General features: G+C 34.2%; 1 protein-coding gene across 3 annotated transcripts in view; it reads left to right on the top strand.

The window, feature by feature from the left end:
• PPARG (peroxisome proliferator activated receptor gamma) overlaps positions 1 to 27271 on the top strand; it is a 61181-nt gene that overhangs the window by 19576 nt on the left and 14334 nt on the right. For all 3 annotated transcript variants that reach the window (XM_064454346.1, XM_064454347.1, XM_064454349.1), the window contains exons 2-5: positions 14847 to 15074; positions 16947 to 17116; positions 18982 to 19120; positions 25894 to 26093. In XM_064454346.1, the coding sequence (XP_064310416.1) occupies positions 14855 to 15074; positions 16947 to 17116; positions 18982 to 19120; positions 25894 to 26093 (729 nt within the window). In that variant the 5' untranslated portion in view covers positions 14847 to 14854. The remainder of the gene's footprint in view (positions 1 to 14846; positions 15075 to 16946; positions 17117 to 18981; positions 19121 to 25893; positions 26094 to 27271) is intronic.

Here is a 27271-nt window from a genome sequence, read left to right as displayed (position 1 = left end):
AACAAAGTCAGGACTTTGTAGAATTTTGTATTAATGTACCATTATCCAGGTTACATTTAAGTTCTTTTCAAAATGCATTAATGATTTTGAAATTAAATAAAAGATGAAATTGTGTTCTTTCCCCAGAAATATTTTGTCCACTTTTTCTTATCAAAGGGCTACAAGGAGAGTAATCATCAGCACTTACCCACTGTGTTTTTAATAAGTTACTTCCATATCCTTAAAAGAAAGGTATCTTGGTTTTTTCCCTTGAAAAGTACATTTGGAAAAGCGTTAAATATCTCCAAGTTCTGTACCACTCCCAAAGACCCTGTCAAATTCTCAGAAAAATGTGTGACAGGGGTCTTTTCTCAGAAAACTACGGAGGGATTGGTGACAGTAGGCTTAAATAACTTTGTGTAACAACTCAGCATGTACCCTTTTTTGAATTATCATGTAACGTTGCCCTGATAATCTATTATCTGAATGCATATATTGTGATATTTTCTTTTTGAGTCGTAAAAGGGAGTTTTGTTTATTAGTATTAGATGGTAGGAACAGAAATGACATAATTGCAAATAGTTTGGTTTGTCTGATGTGTAGACTGACACCCAGGACTACTTAGAGTTTGCTAGTGAAATTGTTCACCTATAAACTTATAATTGTAACCCATTTTATTTAGTTTACAACTCGAGATAATACAGTTCTGTTCTAGGGCTTCTTGGTATCATCTATTTTACAATAACTCTGATCCTGGGCTCTGTTTGTTTGGCTTGGTTTTTTTGTTTCTTTTTTTCTCTGTTGAGTAGTTACTCTAGCTTTAAGTTCCAGTCTACAAGAAGTCTTTCTGAAGTATATCAAATAGAAAATTCCTAATGAAATTTGTATAATTTCTGTTGAACATAAAAAATACAGTAACATGAAAGGTGATGATTTGGTGCTAACTTAATGCTGAGTTTTTATAGTTGATACTTTAGTATTCTTTTTCTTAGATTGCTATAATTTAGTCATAGGCAGGCTTTAAAATTAATGTTTTCTGTCTAGCTTGTGATAGTCAGTTTTCAGTGCTAAATTTCCTTCAGAAAGTTTCTACCTATTTTTCTTCTGGAACAAAATACAGAATATAATGTTATATTATGTTGTATTGTATCCTGACCCCAAAATAATAAGAAGAAGGAAGATTGTCTTGATGCTCTTGTCCTGTAGTCCAATAGAAGATTCAGAAGTGGAATTGTTCAAGGTAACTTAAATTTAGAGCACAATTCTTAATTAATTTACTGGTGTTCATTAAATACTTCTCACAGTGTTGCACAATGCTGCAATTTCAGTTACAAAAGCAAGCTTACCCTACTTATGACCCGATTCTATACCCCTTGTGTAGGCAGCCTGAAGTCACCTTGATGGGATAGTTTTAAAGCTATCTGGAAAAATTAATATTTAGAAAGATGGAGTGCTTGAGACGCAGAGAACCTTGATCTAACTATGTGATAAGTATCCTACACTACTGAGAACAATAATTATTGAATCACATGTAAAAACATGTCAACATATTTTAGTTGGGAATGTTTTGGAGGGTCAAAAGTACAGTAGTCAGATGACAAGAGATTGCTCTATTGCTGAAAAGTAGCTGAGCAGGTTATATGCTTCTTAGTTCATACAATTGAGAAGGTTAATTTTTTTGATAATTTAAAAGATGAGATACATTTGTGCAACAGATGATAGGTGTACAGAAGTTCATGTGTCTTTATTATTACACTATTTCAGTTGAGTACTCTTACTGTAGGCTGATACAAAGTCTGCTGTTATATAGAATCAAAGTGGGGTACCCATTTTTCTTTTGCCTGATGTTTACCTTGTCAGAGTAATGGCAACAATTACGATGGAGTAAAGAGTGGGGTTCTTCAGCTCTGCGTTGGGCAAGATTGCATTTTGAAGTGGTATGCGTATCACTGGTAGCACCCTTCCAAGATTAGAAATGTCTGATAGAAGAGTTTCAGCAGCTAATGAAAATACACTTCAATAACAGTGTGTAAATAACTAACTCTATTCCACACAAAACCTGGACATATTTTTGTGCTAGATTAATCTGAGGGGCATCTAGAAGAGGAGAGTGCTAAATGTTAAGCCCTCTTTGGTACTGTTTATCTACTTTCTCAAACTTTGATGTGTTTGAACTAGCTTCACATCACAGAGTTTAGTGGCTGTATGCACGCATATACAGAGAGTATTATCTTATACTTGGCATATATCAGAAATTCTATATAATTATACATAAGAAAAATTATATATAGGAAAGTGTGTTCCCTGTCATGCTGAGATATTTTCCATATTTAATCCACAGATAGCGCTAAGCATGGTTACATTAATGAATGAGTTTTGCAACATGGGGCGTTTTAGCTTTTAGGACTTAGTGATTGTACAACAGGTTAAAATATTTTAAGTGATACTAAATAAAAAATAGTGCTCAATCAAATTATATAGGCCCTACATGTAGTCTTACCATATTAAACTACATTTTACATTTTTAGGATTTTAGAAGATGACAGCTTTGTGCTGAAAATGGCTCATCCTGATATGAGAGAAGCATTTTTATGGATAATTTGCAATGTATTTGACTGCCAGGAAAAACTTTAAAAGTGGGATTTAATTCAAGGAATGAGTTTAAACTCATTTTGCATTTGTTGTTCCTCCTCCTCTTCCTGTGGGAGTATTCAGTATTCTGCCATGGCAGGGAACTGCATTTAGGATATTAATGAGTATATTTTACCCTATTACAGTTGTATGCCTTATTAGCTCATCTCTTGGAAATAATACTTTAGTTTACTGTCTTGTGAGCATTCAAAAGCACTGACATGACAGAGTCTGAGGAAAGAAAAAAATCCCAGGCTTCTTACCAACAGTATTATGCATCTGTAAAAAGATCTCAATAAATTCTCTACTACTACCAAGTGGATTGAGAAAGCTTTATGAGGTTATTTAGGTGTTAATATTATAAAAATTCTTCAGTGTTACTATAAAATTTATTGCACCTAAGATGTCTTAGAAGAAAAATATTAAGTGGGTATTGTGCACACAATATACAACATTTACTATTAAATTATTAACATTTTGAAAAGAAATACAAAATTTTGTTCAGATTTGTATCCCATAATGCAGTACATCTATTCTAAAATTTCTTGCTAAATTGGTACCTTCATTGATAATTATCGAATAAGCACCATTTTCCAAGAATAGAGTCATGAATAGTATATTAAAATACATTAAAAGCCATAGTGATAATGACCTAATGAAACCAAATAAACAATGGAGCATAAGATTGCCTTGTGAATGGCTGCAGTGCTTACACATCTCTTCTTGTATATTTTGCCATACTAAATGCTTAAATCTTTGACAATCTTGCAAAGGCTTATGAAGCCCCAGAGGAATTTGCAAATTTTCATTTAATGAATGATGTGTGAGCACAGTAGAAATGTACTGGATAGCATTTCTACTATACTTGAATATTTTGGAACAGTGCTGTTTCCTATTTAAATGTACAGAGGTACCTGGCTAAACAGTAGAACTAGTGCTACATGGTAACTGTGAGTTTATTTTATTAACTCTGGGCACAGTGTTGTCACTGTGGTTAGTGAGAAACAGTAATTTTACATAGAAAATAGGCATTTTATGAGAACCTAATTTCTTACGCATCTGTATTACAACATACATTGATTTATTTGTGTGTATGCATGTGTATGATATGTAATTTAAGAATATAACCTAGCTGTAGAAGTCCTTCCTTAGCCAGGAACTGAATTTTCAAAACTTCTTAACTTTAAGCAGGTGCTTAAATACCATTAGCAATAATACAATATTCAAAACAAAGCATATAAAAGAGTGTTTTACTTAACTGTGGCCTAAAAACTGGATTTCTACTGAAGTTATAAAACTTCCTATTTACTTCAAAATGAGTGTGACATCTGACAGCACAGTCACAGGTTATGCATAAGTCTGCATATGAAACTTCTGAATGTGGAATTTTCTCTTAAAATACTTCTAATGGCATGCATTGAACTTATAAATCTGACCGAAAACTTAGAGAAAGAAAAGGTTTCTTAACTCCTTGGATATTTCTACTTTTGTTACCGTTAATAAAAAGAGCTTATATCCATTATCTGATATGACATTTGATTTTCAAATTAAGTAAAAATTATATTATCTTATTGGACATCTTTGGGATATATGCAAAGATTTCTGGAACACTGTCTTAGTCACCTTATTTAGCACAGCAAGAACCCAGTTTCAAAGAATCTGGAAGCAGATTCTTCTCTCATATTGAGTCAGTGGGGAAAAAAAAAAAAAAAAGAATAATATGTTAAAAAAACAGTGTAGGTTAAGCTGCAGAAACATGAAGTGTTTGAATTATATGAATTTCCTGTAGTTAGTAAAGCTTTCACTCAACCGAGTAATACGAAGTCTGCCCAGTGTAAATAAATGCTAGTAATAAAAGGTTCATTGAGTCTCGGAACCAAGTACAGTTCTGAGAATGTTAATGCTCTTGTCAATTGAATTGTGTTGCGACTTTCGAGTTGATAAAGCTTTGCTATCTTGTATACAACACAGCATGTTTCTGTATATTTTAATATCAATTACTTCCTTCAGTCTTATGAGGCCACTTACATGACAAGAGAAGGCCTACTCCTTAGTAGCTTGGCACATTTAGTTATTATGCTTTGCCAAAGAGGTTAAAGGTCTCTCTTAAGAAGCCAGCTTTTTCTGATTACAAAATTGAATGTGATTCATTGCCTATCTATTGGTATCCTTTTTTGAATCACAATGATTCATAGAGAGTAACGCCTACATTTTATGTCATGAGATAGTTTTATTGCCAGTGCAAGTTAGAGACATGTTGTTTGTTTTTGGTTTCCTCAAATCGCTCAAAACCAAAATGATCCACATTTGAGCTCTACTAATGCAAGTAGGCATACTGTAAATAGTGATGTATGATCTTTGCCTATTATAATTCTGTAGACATTTATTTTGATTTTTGTATTAGCAATCTGATGATACCTATTTTTCAGATTTTTATGCTTCTGGGTTTTTTTAGTTCAATGGAACAAAATAACAATCATTTCTATTTTGAAGAATGGGAGGTGTTTTTAAGACATTTTTGAACAAAAAGCTTTGGAAGATAAGCCTTTCATCAGGATTAATTCTAGTTTCAATACATAGCACCTCAGAAAGCACGGATTGCAGCTGCCTGTAACTATAAAACTGCAGTTTTTCTACTCAGGTATTTCTAAGAACAATTTGAGGGTCCTCTCCCACAAAGTTTGAATCTGAGTTAACAGACTAGAAATTATCTCTACAGCCCAGTGTTGTCAGTCTTGTGCCAGTAGTAGAACACTTTCAATTGCAGTCAGCCTTTTACCACTAGGAGCCCAACACCATGTCATTTCCAGAATTTTGTAGTTATGTTCTCTACAATTTTGAAGTGCTGTTGCTCTTAGATCTGAGCTATCTATTGGTCTATGAAATTTTTCAGATATATAAATCAGCATTCCTTATGCAACTATCTTCCATCGTCCAATATTCTCAATTCCTATTTAGGCCTTTATTTGAGCACAGCCTTGCAATCAATTTCTTTTATATCCTGAAATAACTTAAAGTTTCGTTGATACCTATCCAGTCTCAGAATGCAACAAACCCTACATTAAATAATTAAAATAGAATGGTAGAATTTGTAGCATATCTGAGTAGCCTGTGGCATATTTTGAGCTTGTTTCTCATTTGCCTTTATATTGACAATGGTTTATGTTGCTTCAAGGGTATAAAATGCTGCTATTTCAAATAAGAACCCAGGTCATTTACCATTTTGTGTGAACTTCATAGGCACAGAATAGAAAATATATTTTAAATTAAATAGCTCTATTATTCCCTGAATGGCTTTTTTTTTTCCTGGTTCTATTAGCAGCTATCTCCTAAACATTGTAGTAAATTTTATGGACTATGCTTTTAGTGACCACAGCTTGTAGTTATAATTCAGTTATAGGAATAAAATACATTTCCTACTGATTTATAAGTTGCTTGCTTTTGGCCTTTTCAAGTGTTTGGGTTTACACCATTTAAGTTTCTTCTCATGTTTTCCTGTGCAGCCTTGCTGAGAGGATGAATGGGTTTACTTTTTATTTGGCTTTTTGAAGGATCTCGGTGACACGGTTCTCTGCAGCCCTTGCACAGTACATCACTTGGATTTCTCAGCTTGGTTCTTAAGCCAACCAGTCTTCAACACTCCTCCACAGTTTGCATTGTGGAGATGTGACACAAACTTGCCTCTGGTGGTAGTGTTTCAAGATGTTCCTGGAAGTATCTGGTTTGCTCTCACACCCTTAACATTCCACTCAAGCCCAGCATATTGATTTTTTTTTTCTATCAAAATTTTGGCCCTGTGCTGGTTCTGCAGGTTAGTACAGCAGACTGTAAAAGGAGACTTTCATAAGCTTATACCCCTCCCACTCAATGATTAACCCTGAGGTGTGCTTGTTGGCTGCACCCTGCTGCAGTGGCAATACATCCCTCCTCCACTGCTTAAAGATGTAACAAAACCATTTTGTCTAAAACCACTAGACATGGAATGTTTATTCCCATTCTTTCAAAATTATATTGTCTATGTTACATCTTTTTGGTATTGTCAGGTATCCTTCCCAATAGACATGTTCATTTTTGGGCCATGTTTAGATGGCTTGAGGGTTGGATATGAGGAACAGAGTAAAAAACTTTATCTACTGTCTTCATCTTGTGCTTGGAATCAGGGCTGACATTGAAAGCAGTGCACCAACTCATGTATGAACTTACTTCTTCACTAAGCCACTTATTATGGAGCTGATTTTGACATTCAACAATTGCTAGAGGACACTAGGTATTTGCTTTGTTTTTACAGTTAAATTAAGGGGGGGTGGGAGCTTTAGTTTAGAGTTCTCTAATTGAAACAAATCCATAAAAGTTTTGTTCTCTTGTTCTGCAGTCAGCTCAATTCCCATTCCTGTAAATATTTTTTGATAAATTCATACTTGAAAAGAAAAATAGCAGGTCTACTGAGACAGTGGCACAAGCAGGAGTGTGCTTGACTCCAAGGTGCATGCAGAAGTACTTTCATTCCTGATACAATACACAGTTATAGGGTAGGAATGCTAAAAGGCAATACTGAGTTTTCAAAAACCGTTTGAATTGACAATACAAAAAATTGTCAATATTTATTCTACCAGTTGCCTAAGTAAGCCTGGGTCCTTTTCCCACAATCATAGTGGTTTCTAGTGTGTAATTTGCTTGGAAAAAGACTTCTTTGGATAACTATTTTAAGTCCTACCAATATATTGTTCAATGCATGCATCATCACATAAATGAAACAACTTCTGCCCTGAATTATACCGATGTTTTGAACATGTGCAGAGATAAAAAGGAAAAATCCTTTTTATCTCTGTTTCTTACTAATGCAAAATTCTGTAATGGAATTTTTAAAGTAAGTCTTCATAGCTTTTTGTTATGTTGCTTTTTCTTGCCACAGTTTGAAGCTTACTGATTTTGTCAAACATGGCATTGGGGGTATCAGCCAACAAGGCTCTTTTTATGTACTCTTTTGCTTGTTTGTTTGTTTAAGAGCATCACTGATTATGTCAGCAGAGTTCTTGGAAAGAAGTTTTTTTTAGTTATGTTGTGCTCCCTCTGCCGACTCTGCAGCAACAGAACACAAAGGACTCCTATGTTAAGGAATGGTTGTTAGATTCAAGAACCTGCAAACCATACAGTAGTTGTTTTAATGTATCCCATGGACTATGTCCAAAAGCTTTGAGTCATTGTTTGAAGTACAGAAAAAATTCACATACTTTGGTTTATCGAAAACCAAATTACCTTTTTTTTATGCAGATGTTGTCTATTAGATAAAGTCCATTATAACAACAGACACTATGAATGAAAACTATATCATTTTCATGATTGAAGAACGTATCTCCTAAAGGTTTTAAGCTTAGTTTAAGCTTCATTGTACCCAGACATAATCAGGAATATGAAAAATTGTAGAGTAATACCATCCCTGCTGAAGAAGATTGCCATATTAATGATAACACAAAGAATAGGAGGGGTAAAGGTAATATTCTTTTACTGCACAAGCGGAGAGCTGAGACAGAAGTCTAAATATTAGCACCTTTTTTTTTCTCCACGGAAAAATAAATGCAGTAAGATGATGCAATTTTCTCTAAATAAATAATCAGAATAACAATGAATAGGACAAAATTATACCATTTTTCCAAGTCTTACTAGAACTGATGACCATCTCCACCTTCCAGAGACATCAGTTAATCACTTGCTGAACACAGTGTATCACCAGACCCTGTGCCTCACATTTAGGACATGAAAACAGCACTGGTGAAAATTTCGGCTCGAACCACTTGTCCGTTGCCAGAATTTCTGTGTCACGGGCAATGAAAGAACTGAGTTATTAAAAGGGGAATGTAATTGTTTCACACAACTGTCCTTTGTCTTATAGTCCTTTTGCAGTATTGTCTTCTAAAAGATCAATGAAGTTCTTCAAGAACTTCAACAACTTTAAGAACAACAGTCAAAAAGATCAATGAATTCAGTGGGTGTGGTGCCATCATTTAGGGTAGATGTGTTTCTGCAAGGCACACACAAGACATTTTACTGTTCCTCTTAAGTAGATAAATAAATATATGGGGATATCAAGCTGACCCTTCACCATCTCTAAATTTCTCTTAAAAGCTAGGAATGGTTGTGTGATCTTAACCAACGTATGTATGACATTATCTCAGCGGTGGTCTAAGCCTTCTTTGAATTAACTGGCAAAAGTCCCATTAAGTTGTGCAGCGCTTGCATAGTTTACTTGACTAACGCTGACACATTTGTACATGAGATGAAATCAAACTATTCCATGAATTATGTTTTAATAAAAAACCCAACAACAACAAAAACCAAAAAGCAATATTTACATCATGTATATATTTGTCCATATTTATACCTGTCCATGTAGTATAACTATACCATTGCCCTGATTTTAGTTATGTTTCAAAGCTGAGAGGCTTTAACTACTTATTTTTTCTTCTGATTTTCTGTAACTCGTATGAGGTTAGGATGTTCTGGTTGCTTCATTAAATACCTCTAGGGCCATATTTTGGTAGTTTTGTATGGAAAGAGCATGTCTAGAATGTAGTGCAACAGGCCTTTCAAGTTAACTAAGCACAGGCAGTGTTTATGGTAAAGAGTAGCTTGTGATCCAAGATGTTTTTCATACCATGGTAATCTCTTCTGTAATTTTATGTCTTCCTAATATAAAAATGTACTGAATAACTTTCTTATGAATTGGAAATCAATTCAATTTACAATTTTTACTGAATGAAGTAACTTAATGATAAGATAGTTCTCACAATCAGGACCAGATTAACTAACTGTAAGCTGTCACTACGGTTGATAGCCAATACATACGTGTATCAACTGATTTCATGTGCCTTCTTTTACTTCCTTGTAGATAATACTTAGCTGGCTACATGAGATTAAATGCAGGTGAAGTGAGTTACAACAATTTGTTTCATATCTCAAAAGCATTCTCTCTTTCACTTCTGGTCTTTTTGATGGTAAAATGTTAAAGCATATTCATCTGACTTTATGTTAATAGCATCTCTGCTACTATCCTGTGTAGTGTTTTGGTGGCTGAGAATGATTTTTGCAAATTAAAATCTTTTTAACCAATGTCAGTTATGTTTTTATTACCTGGATCTCACATGAGCATGTGTGAGTTATATGGAAGAGCTCTGGAGTGGTCTATTGGTTGGACTTATGCTTTGGTGGGGTTGTTTTGGTTTTTGGGGTTTGGTTTTAGTTTGGTTTTTTTTTTTTAGAAAGCCAGGAGAAGACTACAATTATTTTTTTTTCAGAGTGAAGTGTTGGCATTTATCTTTTATGGGGAGGGAAAAGACAAAATACACAGCAGAAATCAAGTAAAGTTACATGCAAAATAGAAATATTTGTAAACTGTTAAACATAGGAACAATTTTCACATTTTCAATAATGCAAGAATAAAACTAGCACATAAAAACTTTTCTTCTTTCTAGTACTTATAAATTATTCTGAACAGTAAAATTAATTTTGTTTCCAGTAAAATAGCAAATTTTATTAAATTGAACAGGACATCCAGAATTCGACTAAGACTTAGCAGTCATATGTGAAGATTTAAACTTTAAAGCTGTAATGAAATGCTTTGATGTTTATATCCAAAACTTGAGCAAACCCAAAAATTCTCATAATGCAGAAATGTTTATTAATAATTTTCATCTGGGACCACTGATGCCTAGCTGTTTTGTTGTATAAAGAAATGCTGTAATATGCATCTTGTTAACCGGACATAGAGAAAGAAGAACAAAACAGCTGTGTTGTGATTGGTTTGACCTTAGATATACTTACAGTACAGAATCTACTGCACTGACATCTTCCTTTAGCATCTTTGAATTTACTGGCATCTTTGAAAAATAGCTATTGATGGGTATATCTGTGTACCAGGTCACACTGCTGCTGCTGCTTTTTTTTCTCTTTTCCCTAACTAAACAGATCAGGAATATGTGCATAATGAGAGAAAGTAAAATATTTTAGTCCTTTTGTTGTCATTAAACATAGTAAGAAAATAATCCTTTACCACCTCTTTGCACAGACATCATAGTAAGCAGTAGAAATATAGTCCCTACAGCTGGGGAAGCATAGAATTTGCTTTATTTTATGTAGAAATGAAGAAAGCCAAGATTAGGTAGAAGCCACACATTCTCCGTCTCTCATCATGTAGACACACATGCGTATAAACACCCATCTTATCCTGTCATGTGGTGCTGTTGATGGAGAATGGTACATTCCTCAAAAGAGATCTACCTCCTTAACTGTGAGGCCTGAGAGGCAAAATGTTTCTCAGCTGTGGTTAGCTTAAAAGTTATACATTCATGAGCCCTCCTAGGTTCATTCTAGACTGAGAGTGGAAATTAAATTCATGTAAATTGTACAGAGCTACAGCCTTGACAATTTAGATTTACAATATAGCCAAGGTTAACGGTTTTCAATGGAAGAAAAGCAGTAAAAAATGTACATGCAAACCTCTTTTTATGTTGAGTAAATCCCGTCTACTTAAGGCATTTTACCATGTCAGAATCTTATACTATAACAGCAGACTTCAGATATACACACTTATGTATATGTGTATATGTATAGTATTATTGCTAAGTAGCTTTGAGGACATCTTAGATGAAATTATAGACAAAATTATGACTTTTCAAAACTAAAAGTAGATATTTTTCTGTAGTGGAACAATTTAGTAAAGCCTTCTTAGTTGCCTGAAGATCAGAAGAATTGATATTACTAGTCACGGGATGTTAACCTCTGGAAGGGGTGTAGTTTATAGGCTTTTGCTTCAAGAATTGTAAATGACAGCTGATTCCAGATTTTATTACCTTAGAGCAGAAATATGAGTAGCATAAAATGGAATTACTTTGTGACCTGTAGTAGCTGATAGGTGCACCCACAATCCCCTGTTTTGCTCTTCAGTGTAATCTTGGCATTTTTATTTCCTCTATTCCCAGCATACAGAATGTGTGGGTTATATGAACAGATGCACAGAAAATAAAAATACCACAATAACAACAAAAAAACAATTAGTAAGGCAAACCCAGCATGCATGAAACACAATCCCTCATATTAGGTGATTAAAATGACAGATTACTTTTTAAATTTATTTATTTTAATTTTGCTTCTTCTAAAACTTAATAAAAATATAAATCATCACAGTTCTAAGCTAGAAATTTTTTTACCATGAAACTGCTCTGCTGACTTTGCTGAAACAAGTTAGCTGTGCTGACTGTGAAAGCAGAAGATTCCTGCTAAGGAATTGCTATACCCTCTTAGATTTTGGAGTCTGAGCCTAGCACGCCAGACCTCTGAGTCTTTCTAAACTGTAGTATATCTGTACATAGTGAATTTCATGCACTCGCTGTGTTACAGTGGTTCAGGAATTTCATAGAAATAGTCATGTTATACATAATCAAATTCTCCAAAACATCACAGTCATTCACTGTGTTTTCATAAGAAATATAGACTAACTTTAACTTGCTGTTTAGCTCACACTGGTTTGCAAATTGAAGCCTTTTAAATGGAAAACACAAAGTGTTAACATCTCAAGATTGTAAAAATATTTTAATAGAGGTTTTATGGGTGATACAGGAAAACTGTTTAATTTTAACATCTCCCTTGTGTGTAATACAAAAATTGATATCAGAGGGAAGTGATTAAGTATATCTCTATTCAGTGAGTGACTTAAGCTTGCACTTGCCTTTAAGCATGTACTCAAGCCTCTTCAGCTGCTTCTCTAGTGCATGGGAGGTGTCTGTGCAAGGGCTGCTGTCAGTGTGAGTCCTCCTGCTTTCTGATGACATGCTTGCCTGCAGTTGTTTCTTAGCCACACAGTAACCTCATGGGTGCACTGGCGCTTATTGAGTCTTATGGACTTTGGCTATAACCAGGACCATGCCTGTAGGCATTATTCTTCTTCAGCCTTGAGGCAGCCCTCCAGATACAAAGAGGACATAACTCTCAGTGTCACTTGCTTAGAGACATATAAGCCAATGTTTAAATATCAGATGTCTGTTGGTTCTATTTTATTTTTTTAAAGATGTGTCTGGTTAATTACAAAAAAGGACTTTTGAGAAGTAGTCTATTTTATTTTACTTTTTTATTTGGAAATCTGTTTAAGGAAGACTGTTCTCAGTGTTCATGGCCAGGGATTTGCACTTCATCCTTACACAAAAATTGACTATTTGGAAGATAGTATATAACACCAAGGTACTCTGACAACCCATAATGTACTTTCACCAGGTATTTTTGACTTGTGGCAGTTAGAAATTCTGTTGTTTGCTCATAGGCACATTTTACTTTCATTAAGGATAACATGAGACTCTATATGCCATCCAATGGCTGAAGCCTTTGGGAAGGTAGATGTCTGGCTGACCAATAGGCTAACGTTGCCAACAGTTCACCCTTAAATATTGTTTGCTTTACAGGACTCTACTTTATCAGTCGTGTAGTAATAGGAGTGGCAGTATGAAGGAGCTATAGGTTCCTTTTTTGTTCTACTAGGGGCGACGTGTGTTGTGCAGCATGGGATAGAGTAGCATCTCTTTTTTTCCCACTGCAATGAGAATTTCTTATCTGAAATTTAAGAATAAGAAAGACATCTTACAACCTTTGTTGTCAATGTTCAAGGTAGAAGAACTAAAGCATTGTGCTGTGAGTTCTAAAAGGCCAAAGAATGACCATGATTTTTCTGAGGAAAGATTAAGAGAACTGTAAGCATTTCTAGCCATTACTACCTTTGCGCTTCAGCATAGTTGATGGGGAGGACAGTCACTGTTTTACTTACCTGTAGGCCTGTCAAAACAAATGATGATCTCAAAATTATAGAGCAGGTCTGTTCCATTATATTCATTTTGCAACAACAGTTTTGGCAGTGGGATGGAGTAGTTTTTATTCAAAGTAGATCAAATCAAAGCTCATTTTATCTAGAGGTTAAAGGCCACATACTTGATTGGGTCTAAAGTCCAAATTAAAGAGCCAAAGTGACCAAGTTATTTTAGTTCCGTAACACCTATTCTATTTTTAGATTAGAATGTTCTTTTTATAAATCAAGGAAAACTAAAGACAGAACCTAGTTATAAAACAGTGAGTGTTTTATACATACTGTTACTTACAAACTTTTCCATAGTTGAAATACGTCTAAATCATGGATTTTGGTTCAGTTAACTGTCAGAAGAGGACTTGGAAAAACATTTTATATCTCAGTCTAAATTCACTTGAATTGCTGAAGATTTTTGCAGATTGAAGCTTTTTATTTGTTTACTGCTTTTCAAGATCTCTATAAATACATATGGAATTTGGTAAATCATAAATATCATAAATTAAATTTCCTTGAGCCTCAGGTTTAAGACTTGGGGATAAAACGTTTGACATACTTGAATGACTGAAAAGTTCAGATATTTCTGGTTAATTGGAGGGAAATCACCACTATTTAATATCAACTACTTTTTTTTTCTTAATATAAAACACCTTAAGATTTTCAGGCACTTGGGAAGAATGATGATTAGAGTTTGCAAAACTGAAAAATTAATTGTGGAAGACTTCTAATTTTATTCATATGCATGCTATTGAGAGATACAATTAAAGTCATGTTTAAAAAGAAAAGTAAAAATTTTTTTTCAGTTATGCCACTTTATTTTTGCATAATTTTTTTTTAATGCCTTGCATGCTTACTAAAGCACATAAATGTGCTATAAAACATACTATTAAAATGCAATTATATTTCATCTGGCCATTCATCATTATTTAGATGGTTCTTTTTCCAATACATATTTTGTGAATTATTCATCTAACTGAACCATTGTCCTCTGAGCCCACTGGTTTTCTCTGCTGCCTTTTGAAGTACGGCTCAGATCAGTTCAGTTTAGCAGCATACTTAAGACAGCCATTCTGTTCTAAGGTTAGCCTGAGCCCTGATTGCCAGTACATCTCATTTGGTTTTATGACAAGAGACGTCGGGGCCTTCCTAAGAACCTCAAAGCTGGGTTAACTGCCCAGTGTTATCCATGCAATGTTCCTACGCAGCCTAATGCATTATATGGTGACAAACTCAAGCCAAATGATAGATGGGGACTAATCGTTCCCCTAAAATCCACACCTGATTGTGCATTTGCATCTCAATCCTTTGGACATGAGACAATTGGACCTCAGCTCGGGCCTCAACTCATTAGAGATAACTAGCTTCTTTTAAAATGTTTCTGTTTTTTTGTTTTCAGGGATTACAATGGTTGACACAGAAATGCCGTTTTGGCCCATTAATTTTGGAATTAGTCCAGTGGATCTGTCTGCGATGGATGATCATACACATTCCTTTGACATAAAGCCATTTACGACTGTTGATTTTTCAAGCATTTCTTCACCACACTATGAAGATATTCCTCTTGCAAGAACTGATCAGACAAGCATTGATTATAAATATGATATCAAGCTCCAGGATTGCCAAAGTATGTTTTAAATTTTTTTTTTAGTATTTCCTTCATGTTCACTTTTGCTTCATTCTCTGGAAAGCATACTATCAGCAAAAGGTATTTGGATGCCTAAATGCTAGTACCCTGCGTCATCAAAGATGTCCACAAGATATTCTTGCTGAGCAGATAGAGAAGACTGAATACATATAGCAGACCTTCACCCTTCCAGAGCAGCAGTTTGAGATTAGCCAACGTATGATAAAGTATCTAAAATAACATTAAACACTTTTTATTAGACACAAGAACCCCACCATTTGTTTCTGAAACCTCCAGTCTCCTATTCATGTATCTCATGTAGAAATTGTCCTTTGAAGTTCTATGCACACAATGTAGGATAAATATCCTGGACATTAAAAAATGCCCCAGCTCACATAGCATATTAATTTTTAATATGTGTAGCTTTCACACTCCAAACAGCCTAAGAAACTGACGGAGTAGAAATATTGTCTATATCTGAGTCACAACGTTGGTGTGACTTTTATCATATACATATAAAACATGTAAATTGTATGCCTGATGCAGGCATAGCCTTGGAGCTTCGTGGGCTAGTATTATTTATATACAATTAAAAAATACCCCTCTTTCACCAGTTACAGTAAAAAAATAAATTACACAGAACTCTCCTTTTAAGAAAGGAAGTGACCTATTCTTAAATAAGTTGTTACTGCATTCCTGCTTAAAGCGGAAATGTCAGGTTGCTGTGTCTGGAACCTTTTTGAAGATCCACTTAGCCTACTTAGATGTGACATCACTTTTGTTTGTAGTAATCTGTACAGGAATTCTTTCAGGGAATTCTTGCTAGGAAAATTGTGGTATTTAATTTTGGTTGTACAGATAAGCAGGTGTTCTGTACTTCTGGGTTACCTATGAAATGAATTAAAAGACGTTTTTCCAGCTAATAACTTATTTTTCTTTTGTTTAATTAGAAATGTCTATTGCACTTTAACAACAAGCTAGAGAGTGCAGTAGAGTTAAGTAGGATAAATCCTCTTCGTCTTTATGTAGATAATTTTCCACTTTTCTTCTTTCTTCCTAGTTTATATAGGAAAGAAAACTTTCTAGCTTGTATAGGGTAGCCAGTCTGGAAAAGAAAAAACATTCCCCTTATTGTAATACTATGTCTGTCACATCATTCCTGAGACATGATCTGATGTAATGTTATAGTGTCAAATGTCACAGCTTTCTTCTGACCAGTAATGACTGATTTAAAGAGATAACATTTGGTTGGTTGAGTATGTTCAATATTACAAATTCCTCCCTTAATTAGAAACTTTCAGAAGAGAAAATTAATCTCTAAACTGCATCCAAAGTTGAACAGTGTTCCCCAGGAGAGAGCTAAATTTCTTTAAATATCCAGTATTATATTATCCAATATCTATATTATCCAATAATATATTATTCAACATATAGGTCTAATAGATACTTAAATATTTTTTTAGACTAGGTTAGAAACTCCAGACCATCTCCCTGCAGTAGTTCTGTACACCTTGAAGTAATACAACCAGATTAGATACTGAGAAAATTAAGGCCTTTCAAGTATGCGGTTTCCATACGTAAATTTTTAACATCCATATCTTCAAAACATTCCACACTACAGAGCTGGAAACTAAATTCATAATACACTTCCTACATCAGAATCTGCTTTTTCAAGGTTTTCCAGCCTATATACTGCCAGTGAAGTAGCTGCCTACAGCTTACATCCCTTTACATCCTTTGCTTACTACTCTTCTTGTGTTGTGAAAGACCCATGAATCTGTTTACTGTGATTGCTTGTGATTATTCCTTGCTGCTTCTTCTCGATATTTAATTATACTTTGAGGTTATCGTTTAAATCTTCTCTATACACAGGTGCAATCAAAATGGAGCCTCCTTCCCCACCCTATTTTTCAGAAAAAGTTCAGTTGTACAATAAACCTCATGAGGAGTCTTCCAACTCCCTTATGGCTATTGAATGCCGTGTGTGTGGGGACAAGGCCTCTGGATTTCATTATGGTGTGCATGCATGTGAGGGCTGTAAGGTAAGTTGTCACAACTGTATTTTTTCTCAAGTAAGATATGATACTATTTTCTTCTGAATACTCACTTGGTAAAATCAGAGATCTGTGCTTTGTAGAAGTTTTAGGTCTTTAAGTAAATTGTTCCACATATACTGCATATCCTTTATGACTTAATAAGTGGGATTTTTTTTAAACTATAATTTTCTTTTTTATTATTTATGTTACTGATCAGTTATGTTACTGGTTGAGTAACCATTATTAGATTTGTAATACTAATTTCAGTGCATTTCTTCTACTTTTGTCAATTATGCAATTATATTTCATTCCTGCTGTCTTGGAGGTCACTTGCAGAATCTGAATTCATAGAACACCGCAAAAGCAGGCTCATGCTTGATACTCTGAGCAATTTAGAACTCCAAAGCTTGATATTCTGAGCAATTTAAAATTCAGACTCTGTTATTCTGATTGATTAGAGTTTCTTTACCCAGTTTACACACTTCTAGGTCACTACAGAGAAGTCTAATGGTATTAAAGAATGTGGCTTTCTGCTTTAGAACTTCATCAGCTTTTTTTTTTATTGTCAGTGATATTTAGTGTTTATAACACATAAAGGACAAATGAATGGTGTAAAAATTGACCATCCTCAAGAATGAGAAAAGAAATGCCAGAGAAGAGATTAATAATAATTCACTGAGTTCAAAGAAAAATATTACAGATTTTAAGGTGAAATTCCTGTTTTCTCTATTTTCAATATCTTGAGGGAAATAACTAATAGGATAGATCCAATGCAGAGCTTAAATAAAATTTGTAGCACTGAAGAACACACATAAAACAATAAGTATGCTGTTGATTACTTAAATTACAGTGAATTATATAAATAAGAGTTGGCATTATGCTTTTGGGTTTTTTCATTCGCTGTGAGGAAAAAATAATTGTTCAAAGGAAAAATTATGATAAATTTGGATAAACATTATTAATTTATTATGAGTGATCGGAGAAAGCATCTTTAAACTGTAAAAAATACAGAATTGTGAACTTCCATAATGATTTCTCTATCTATAAGACTTCATAAGACTTCTGTACAATAATTTCCATGAGTTTGGCACCAAGTTTTTGGATTTTTCACGTGCCAATGTACTTTGCAAACTTGTAATATCCAAAAAATTGAGATAAACTAGAAAATAAAGCAACCTAGAAAATAGAACCCAGAAATAAATATTGCAAAATTAGTTCAGCATCTTGCAAAAACAAAGAGATAGAATAGATGAAAGATATACATTCTTTTTAAGTACTCAGGCTCAAAAAGGAAAATAATATTTGAAAAAGATTTAAAAAATACTTAGTTGCGAAACAAAACCAAAACAAACAGATAACCCACAACTTCTTTTATTTACTTGAGATCAAACTACTGTTGGCAGAATTTTTGGTTAGTTGTGATTTCTAAAAAATTTTCTACATTGGTAGTGAACTTTAAATTTTGAAAATTTCACATTCAATTTATAACAAATTGTCCAATGAGCAGTGGAATAAATGGAGCTTCGGTCCCTTTGGCTTAGTGTTCTTCCTGCTCAGCACGTCTGTAGAGCTCTCAACTAACTTACGTCCCTAGTGTTCTTTAAACCCCATTGACTCCCATAAGCTTCCCCAGCTCTATGAGATTTTTACCCCTATATAAACCTAGGTTGAAAGTGGCTAGTAAAATCAGAACAGGAACACACTGATAGGCACACAGTATAATCACATAAGCCTTGCCTCCTTTGGAAATCTGTATAAAACGAAGTTAGTTTCAGTGTGTATACAGAAAGGTGCTTTGTATGTATAAAGAAGCAAGATGATGACACTGGCAGTTTCTTGCATCATTTTCCATACTTTTATGTTTACTCCAGGGCTTTTTTCGAAGAACAATCAGATTAAAGCTAATTTATGACAGGTGTGATCTTAATTGCCGCATCCATAAGAAAAGCAGAAATAAATGTCAATACTGCAGATTTCAGAAATGCCTTGCTGTTGGAATGTCACATAATGGTAAGTGCATATAGTGTATTTTAAAACAATAATGTTTCATCTGAAAAATAACATGAAACATTAATATGATCACTGAATGCGCTGCTTTAACATCTAGAGCCTTCTGTTTCTTTACACTGTGATTGCCGCCTTTGCAGTAGGTAAGCAGATAGCATTACTATATCATGATACTGCTCTCTTGCATAGAATTCAGAAGAAAGTCCCTCTGAACTTTAAAATTACCATATCAATTCATGTGGAAATACTTACTGATGAATGTTTGGACAGAAAGACATAAGGAAGATTCTTTGCTGCCTTGCTTTGGCAATGTTGAGTAAAAACAGGAATTAAATGTCATAACATAGAGACTTATGTAATTCTAAGGGTAAAGAATTGCAAACATGACTGGGAAAATAATTTCTCTGTGGTTTTTTTAGAACTTTCATTATTTTCAATATAAAAAAATGAGCGTACTGTCCCCAAGAGGAAAGCTTAACTGTGGTTTGCGAAGCTAATACACGCAGTGAATGTAAATTGGTATGGGAAAAGTTTTGCTAATAGAAAATACAGTTTTCAAGTTCCTGGGATGCAACAGTAATGCTTAAAAATAAATCTAATTTTGAAATGCTACTGTGGGTATTTTTATAGTAATTCAGGAGGTTTTATTATTTTCAAGGTGCATGCCAAATTCTCTCATAACCTAGCAACACGGCTTCCAATTATGTCAATGGGAACCATGTGCAGTTCTATCAAGAAGAGGAAGGCAAAGACTGTTCTCTCTGGCTTAGCAACACAAAGGGCACAAAAAATATTTCTAAAATCAACATTTCACCTGCCTTTTATTTTTTCCTGTTCAGCCACTGCCAAAGCAGAATCTATGGCACTACCAGGAGCCATAGTTATGGGAGTCAGGAGGGGGGGGCATAGAGAGGAGTGGGAAATGGCACAGCCTTTTGTCCCAGGGCTTGAAGGAATGCTTCCATTTCCTCTCACCATGAGCTCACCTAACAGGGAGTTAGTAGAGTTTATATTCCAGTGTTGGCTTCTACATTTGCCTTCTATGCCCACTCTGGTTACTTTACATTTCATGAAACAACACCCTTGTTCCTCCATCATTTATAGACAAACAAATTTATAAAAAAGAACTAAATTTCACCTTTGAAGACACAGGCCTATATAAAGAAGCATGCAGAAATGCAACACTGGATATTGCCAATGACACTGAGACATATTTTTATGTTACATCCACAGATTAAAGTTCACCCATTTGGGTAGTGAAATTATCCAAATTTTAAATGCTTGGAATCAGAATGTGGATTATATGTGCCTGAGGGTTCCAGTCTATGACTGTCTTCATAGATATATTATTACAAAATGAATAGGGCACTTAGAAAAATGGAGAATGCAAGGAGACAGCAGCTACAGCCACATTTTTTCACATATAAATGCTACACACCACTTGGTGAAGTTTGAAAAAGACAGTAGTATTCTCATGCTTTGAATATTGTTTTCCTTTCCTTCTCTAGCCACAGTGCTGCTCCCTTAACCCTTGTCTGCTCAGATTGTATTCTGAAGTATCACTAAGCAGAGGCTTGGTTCTTTTATTTTAGAAATGCCTTTTTTTTTCTCTCTTCTACTCAAAGTACTATTTATATAGAACCAACTACTGTAATGGGAAAAAGAGCACACATGGCAATTTGTCTTTTTTATCAGTTCTGGGAGCAGTGAATTGCTCGATCTGGGTACATGCCTCCAGTAAACTCAGGCAGGTATCCTCCCTTGCTCTATCTTGTGTTTTCTAGTGTAAGAAACTGTGTTTCTAGACTATCTGGGGATTTATGCTCAAAAATAATCTAGACAATCAGAATAGTAGAGTGCTACACAGAATAGCCTGTAAGCAATCATAGTGGCTTCTCCAAGCCATAAAATGTGGTGTAAGGATAAATATTCTGGTTTTTCCACAGAAAGGCAAAGAATATAATGTAGCATGTAGTGTCTTACTATATTCACTATTGGGTTCATATCAATGACATTTGGAGAATACTGTAAATGCAAGTAAAAGAAATAACTGCCAAAGGAAAGAGACAGAGATCATACTGCAGGCACATGCCCAAACTTGCACAGTCTTCTATTACTGTGAAAGAAATTGCCACCTGAACCCTTTCCACCCTTGCAGCATGAGCAGTGAGCCATATTTCCAGATCTCTTATACCATCTCGCTGGCTTGTACCTGCCCTTCCTGGATCCCGCCTTGATCCACATCCTAGCTTCCCAGAACGTAAAGAAGGCCTACTGTGAGGGTAAATGGAGGAGTGAGAAGATAGAGTAGCAAGGAGGATAAGTGGTCCAGGGAAATAGAAGATGAGGTCAGGGTCACAGGAGGGAGTTGGAGAAAGAAACAGAAAAGGGAGAAAGTCATGCCGCTCATCCTTGAAATTTTCCTCAACCACCAGAAATGCTGTGAACTCTTATCCACCCTGTGAACTCTCCTTTTTCCACCCGAACTTCTCCAAGTATCATAAATCCCTCCTACTTCTCCTCTCACCCAAAATCCTACTTTCCAAATTCCTTCTGTAAACCTCCTGCCTGACCTCTCCCTGACTTCTGTCTCAGTCCCCTGAAAAAGACAACGTCAATGACTTCTCCAAATGGAAACTACTAGGGTAGTATCACAAAATTGAACTTTACCCCAAATTTTGCCTGCAATGCTAATAAACATTGAACAGCACTTGCTGCAACTAATATAATATTTATAAAATATATTCTAAACATTAAGAAGTATTTTAAAACTATCCTTTTGCCTATCAAATTATAAGATAGGAATGTTTGATTCACAGCTCTCTAACTTTAGGTTGTTAACGAATTGCTATATTTAAAATATACTTTTGGGTCCCGATCACCTTTTGTTTAGGAAAGTTCATTCTCATAATTCATGTATTACATCAAAAATCTTCCAAGACAGATATTTTCATGGAATAGGGACAGCGTTTAAAATGAAAGATCATGAAAGATCCACTGCTATTAATCCATCCTACAAACACACATTTAGAAAGAAACCAACACATGTGGAAATGATAGTTTGCTAATAAACATACAATCCATATAAAAATAAAGATGTGCAACAACCTTTATTTCAAGCGCAGTTTTCACACACTAAACACAAGAAAATATTATGAGAGTCCTGAGGGATTTCATTATTGCCGAATTATTTTGTGTAAAAGTCTGATATTATGATGGCAGGCAACAAGATACACCCTAAGGATTTATATAGTACAGAAAACAGTAAGGTCTTATTTCTATTCTTAAGTGAAGTCAGTTCATGTATTTAGAAGACCTGGTCCTATCTACTAAATGCAAACTGCTAATATTAGGGGCTGTTTTGCTGAACTGGTAGACATGTGATCTGATAGCTGGCAATCCCTCTCAACTTGGGTTGTTAAATCAAGGATGGGTGTTTTAGGCCAGTAGGAGATAACCCCCTGCTATAACATTTTGATTAGCTAATCAGCTAGTGCATTCTTTGATAACAACGGGTAGTTTAGACTGATTTGACATTGACGTAATAGCTTTCTGCGCTTTGAGTGAGCTTTGTTTGTTATATCTAACTCAATTCTGAATGCAGCATGCAAACATTCAAGAAGAGAAGTTAATGCTTTTAACGTAGTTTACCATATAACAGCATGTGCTAATTTTCTTTCAAAGTAATCTCAGCATTTTAAGACTTGCTATATAATTCAATATTACCTTAGGCAGTTGTACTCCTTTCTTTTGTTGTTTGTGGGTTTTTTTCCTTTTTCATTTACACAATAGGAATTTAAACTAAACTTTTTAAAAAAAGAAACCAGGAATATAATCTCAGTAGAAAAGTTAGAGTCACGAGGCCCCGTGCCAAACCTATGCCAAATATTCTTTAAAAACATATAGCAAGTTTCTATCCAGCTTTAATCCTGTATCATTTCATATAGTCTTCCTCTGTGTCTTTGGGTTTTAACTCCAAAATAGATTATACATAAGGGTGCTTGCATTAATAAAATTTACCACAGTGAAGATAATGCTCTGATTTAACATTAATGTTCACAGAGGTTTTGACTGTATATAGAGAAATTATACAAATTGTCAAACACATGAAAACAAAAAATTAGATCTATTTCCAACAGGGAGGAGTACTGAAACAAATAGTAAAGTAATGAATAATATTTAGTTTTTATAGCACTCTTCATGCAGAGATCTCAAAGCACGTTTCAGGATAATAAGTATCACACTCACAAGCAAAATAAAAATAAATTATGAGTTAAAGAAGGCATCTACTCTAGAACTACTAACAGTAAATGAAATATTAATAGTATTAACCCAATCAGAATCATAAAAGTATCACAAGATTTTTTTCTATAGATTAAGCTATTGCAAAATGCACATTTGAAAACTGGACAAATGAATCATAAAACATAATCCTATGAATGTCACAAATTTAAATATTAAATTAACATTAAATCTGAACCGAGATTTAGTGAAGAACATAATATGAAAATACGAATTTAATGTGTCTAGCCACACTGTTCAACATGGACTTTTAATTAACCTTTAACAGTTTTATTAGCTATATTATTTTTTAACACCTTCTTGACCCCACATTTTAGTTATATTTTCCTGTCTTGTAACAACTGCTTACAATACTTATGTAATAATATATTTTAGCTTTACTACATTGACAGCAGTTTGATTCTTTTTATTGAATCAGTCCTTAAGCATCACAAAAAAAAAATTAATTTGTGAATCCTGTAAAATATTCTCAGTGAGTTTTCACTCTGTTTACTTCCTTAAATGCTTCACACTTCATTCATTTTACATCTTCAAGAATGTCTAAAATGCAGATATTAGTATCGTGGGTTTAGTATTATCAACATCCATGCATGTTTTTTTAAAAAAACTCAAAGGATTTGTGTTAACTACAGATAAGAATTTTTAATAGTGGGAGAATCCATTTTAGCTGCAAAATGAAAATATCAAAATGATCTTGATTCACATTGTTCATAGAAGCATATGTAGCTGAATTAATTCCTTTGTAGTTATGCTGAATTTTTTCATCTTTTTATTTAGGTTACACTAAGTGCAAACATGAACTCTCCTTTTGTTTGATAGTAATACATCACTAACATTACATGTTCATCCATTCACATTGCTTCTTTACAGGATGGTGTCAGTCTCTTTGAGCCATTGTAGTATGCCATATAAACTAAAATGAACTTAATAATTTTTCTGTTTTGCTCTCAGAAATAAGGAGGGCTGGCAGACATGTCTCTGAAAACTTTTCTTAGTAGCTGATTAACAATACTTAGTGTTCCCCATGAGAGAGAAAAAAAATATATATGAGATGGTGTATATGATCCAAAACAAATATCAGCTGGAAATTATTCAAAATTTCTCATATTGAAAAATTATAAGCAACAGATATTTTCAGGGAAAAAAAATAGAATATGTTAATTTGTACCTATTTATCGAGGTGTCCTTTCATGATGATTTTTATTCTGACATGTTAACTCTAAGAATACCCAAGCAAATAGGAAATATATAGCATGCATCATTCGGACACTAAGTTTGCTGAAAGAGAAATGTAGTACAGTTGTAAAAAAAACCCACCTTGTTTCTACAGCCATAAAATAAGAGAACTGACCAGTAAATATAATATATGACATATGGGTTTATTATTTTTTGACACAATTATTCTTGGGAAAAAAAGTGTCTTTTTTTTTTCTATCAGCATGCTGTAAGCATCCTCATAAAGGGAAAGTGGCTGGTCATGTCCAAAATAAACATCTCTGGTATAATCATTCATATGTACAATCTTACCTGCACTTTTACTTTATCCAGGGAAGACACTTACCGCTGCAAAAATATTTATAATATTTCTATTTCCTCCTAAGGCAAAAATGTAAACCTTTATTTTTTGCTTCTGTTTTTTTTTGTTTGATGCTCTTTTGTTCTGTTTTGTTTTCATAAAATAAATTAAATTCTGTTTATTGTAATACCATATGATAGATCAGATGTGATCTTGATGGCTTATCTGAAATATTTTCCAAGTCAGTCCCCATATGAATAAACAGTGTCTTGGATAGTAAGTACATAGGTGTAAAAGTAAGAGGTTTAAAGCCTGCCTTACGTTGGTATTGAGCAATTGTGAGATCATATGACTCAGTAGAACTGTTCCCTGTTCTTTCAATACTGCATGCACATATAGTTACCATGGAGAACTCAGCCTTTTCTGGCTTTTTTTATTCCCTGCACAACCTTCTTTCTCATTCCTGTGGAACTATTTAGAAATTTATTCTTACAAGACATGTGAGTGTTTTGTTTCTAAACAAATGAATCTGAGATCCATACGGTGATTTGTCCAAAACAATAATACAAGACTGAATGGTGGTTCCTACCCTAAACAAACAGTATTTTAATATCTTAAAGATTCTTTACATTTTATTTACATTGCAGGTAGAATCAGTGGTTTTCAACAACTCTGTCAGGTGAGCTGACAATAGTTTTGCATTTCCAAGCAAGATATTGTAATCTTACTGTTTGGGCACATAAATTATTTCCTCTTTGAGAGTTGTTTTTTTAAATTTCTTTAAAGCCCTTCAGCTGGTTTCCCTATATTACTGGAGAAAATCTTTTTCTTACTTGCCGAAGTATGGTTTTAATAAATATTTGAAGAGCTCAAAACAAAAGGTGACATAAAAAGTTATTCAACTATGCTTTTTTAGGTGCAACTGTAGCTATAGTTAATTGCTTATCTTCTTCTTCAGCCATCAGGTTTGGGCGAATGCCACAAGCGGAGAAGGAGAAGCTCTTGGCAGAGATTTCCAGCGACATCGACCAGTTAAACCCTGAATCTGCTGATCTACGAGCACTTGCCAAGCATTTGTATGACTCATACATAAAGTCCTTCCCTCTGACCAAAGCCAAGGCGAGGGCGATCTTGACAGGAAAGACGACAGACAAATCAGTTAGTTCCTTCTGCTTTTTTTTTTTCTTCTTTCTTTTGTGTAAATGATTCACCACATTGAGAACACATCTCCAAAAAAAAAAAAAAAACAACTTTGCTGTTGGCAGTTACATATTTCAAGCTGTGTCTGAAACACAGGAAATGTTTTTAGATAGGATAAGTAAACATTATTTGAAAAAATCCCAAGTTCACCTAATAAAATACTTGAAACAAGTACAAGAATTTGAAGGTCATCTTAACCTTTTTGTATTCTCTGATCCACTCTTCCCGTTTTCCTTCTACTTCACCAAAGGTTATCTTCCACACTATCTGTTTAAGGTGGATATCTAGCTGTCAGGAGTTGGTTGCTATACTATTCAAGCATCCGTATTATAGCACGTTACCAGTACTAGCTGTACCCAAAAGAATATCCTTTCATAGGTGTCAAATGATTCTTAGTACCAACATCATCACTAGCCTTAACTATGATGATTATTCTTATGGTGCTCTGATGACTTCCTCCATTTAACTGGATTATCTTGGATCAGATCAGTATCCTACATTGGTGCAATTAGAATTTTAGGAGGATGTATCAGACAATCTTTTAAAAGTAAGGTATAAAGATATATGTATTTGTGGGTTGCTTTGGAAACTTCACTGGCAATATGTAACAATGTTCTGTATCAGCAAGAAGGATGATAAGTAAGATCTGATAATTATGTTAGCTTTAAAATTTTGTCACTATTTTAATACCTAAAGATCAAAATAGCTTCCCAAAACTAATAATTCTTAATTTGACATATTTTCTAAAATGACCAGCAGAAAATTTATTGTCAGGACTACAACAGAGATTGTGTTGTATTTTCTTTAATAATTTCACAGACAAGAAAGGATTTGGAGGGCTTTTAGGTTTTCTTTCTTTAAAGGCAGTTAAAATCATTATTTAAATATTGTCCTTAATTCAGTTGTACCCCTCACATACAAACTTCAGATATGGTCAACACTTACAATTTGAGTAACTTTTCATCATGGAGTATATAAAGTTTGAGCTGACATAGTCTATTTATTCTGCAGAAAGCTGATACGCTAAGTCCACCTGAGGGTCATTGGTTTTTCTGAGTCTTTCCACAGTTCCCTCTCTATATCAGAAACACAGGTTACTGGGAAAGAATTAATACAGCAATTTAGTTTTTTGTAAG

Source organism: Phalacrocorax carbo, chromosome 6 (genome assembly GCF_963921805.1).
Source record: "Phalacrocorax carbo chromosome 6, bPhaCar2.1, whole genome shotgun sequence".
Taxonomy (NCBI): domain Eukaryota; kingdom Metazoa; phylum Chordata; class Aves; order Suliformes; family Phalacrocoracidae; genus Phalacrocorax; species Phalacrocorax carbo.
This window is presented reverse-complemented; position numbering and strand designations above follow the sequence as displayed.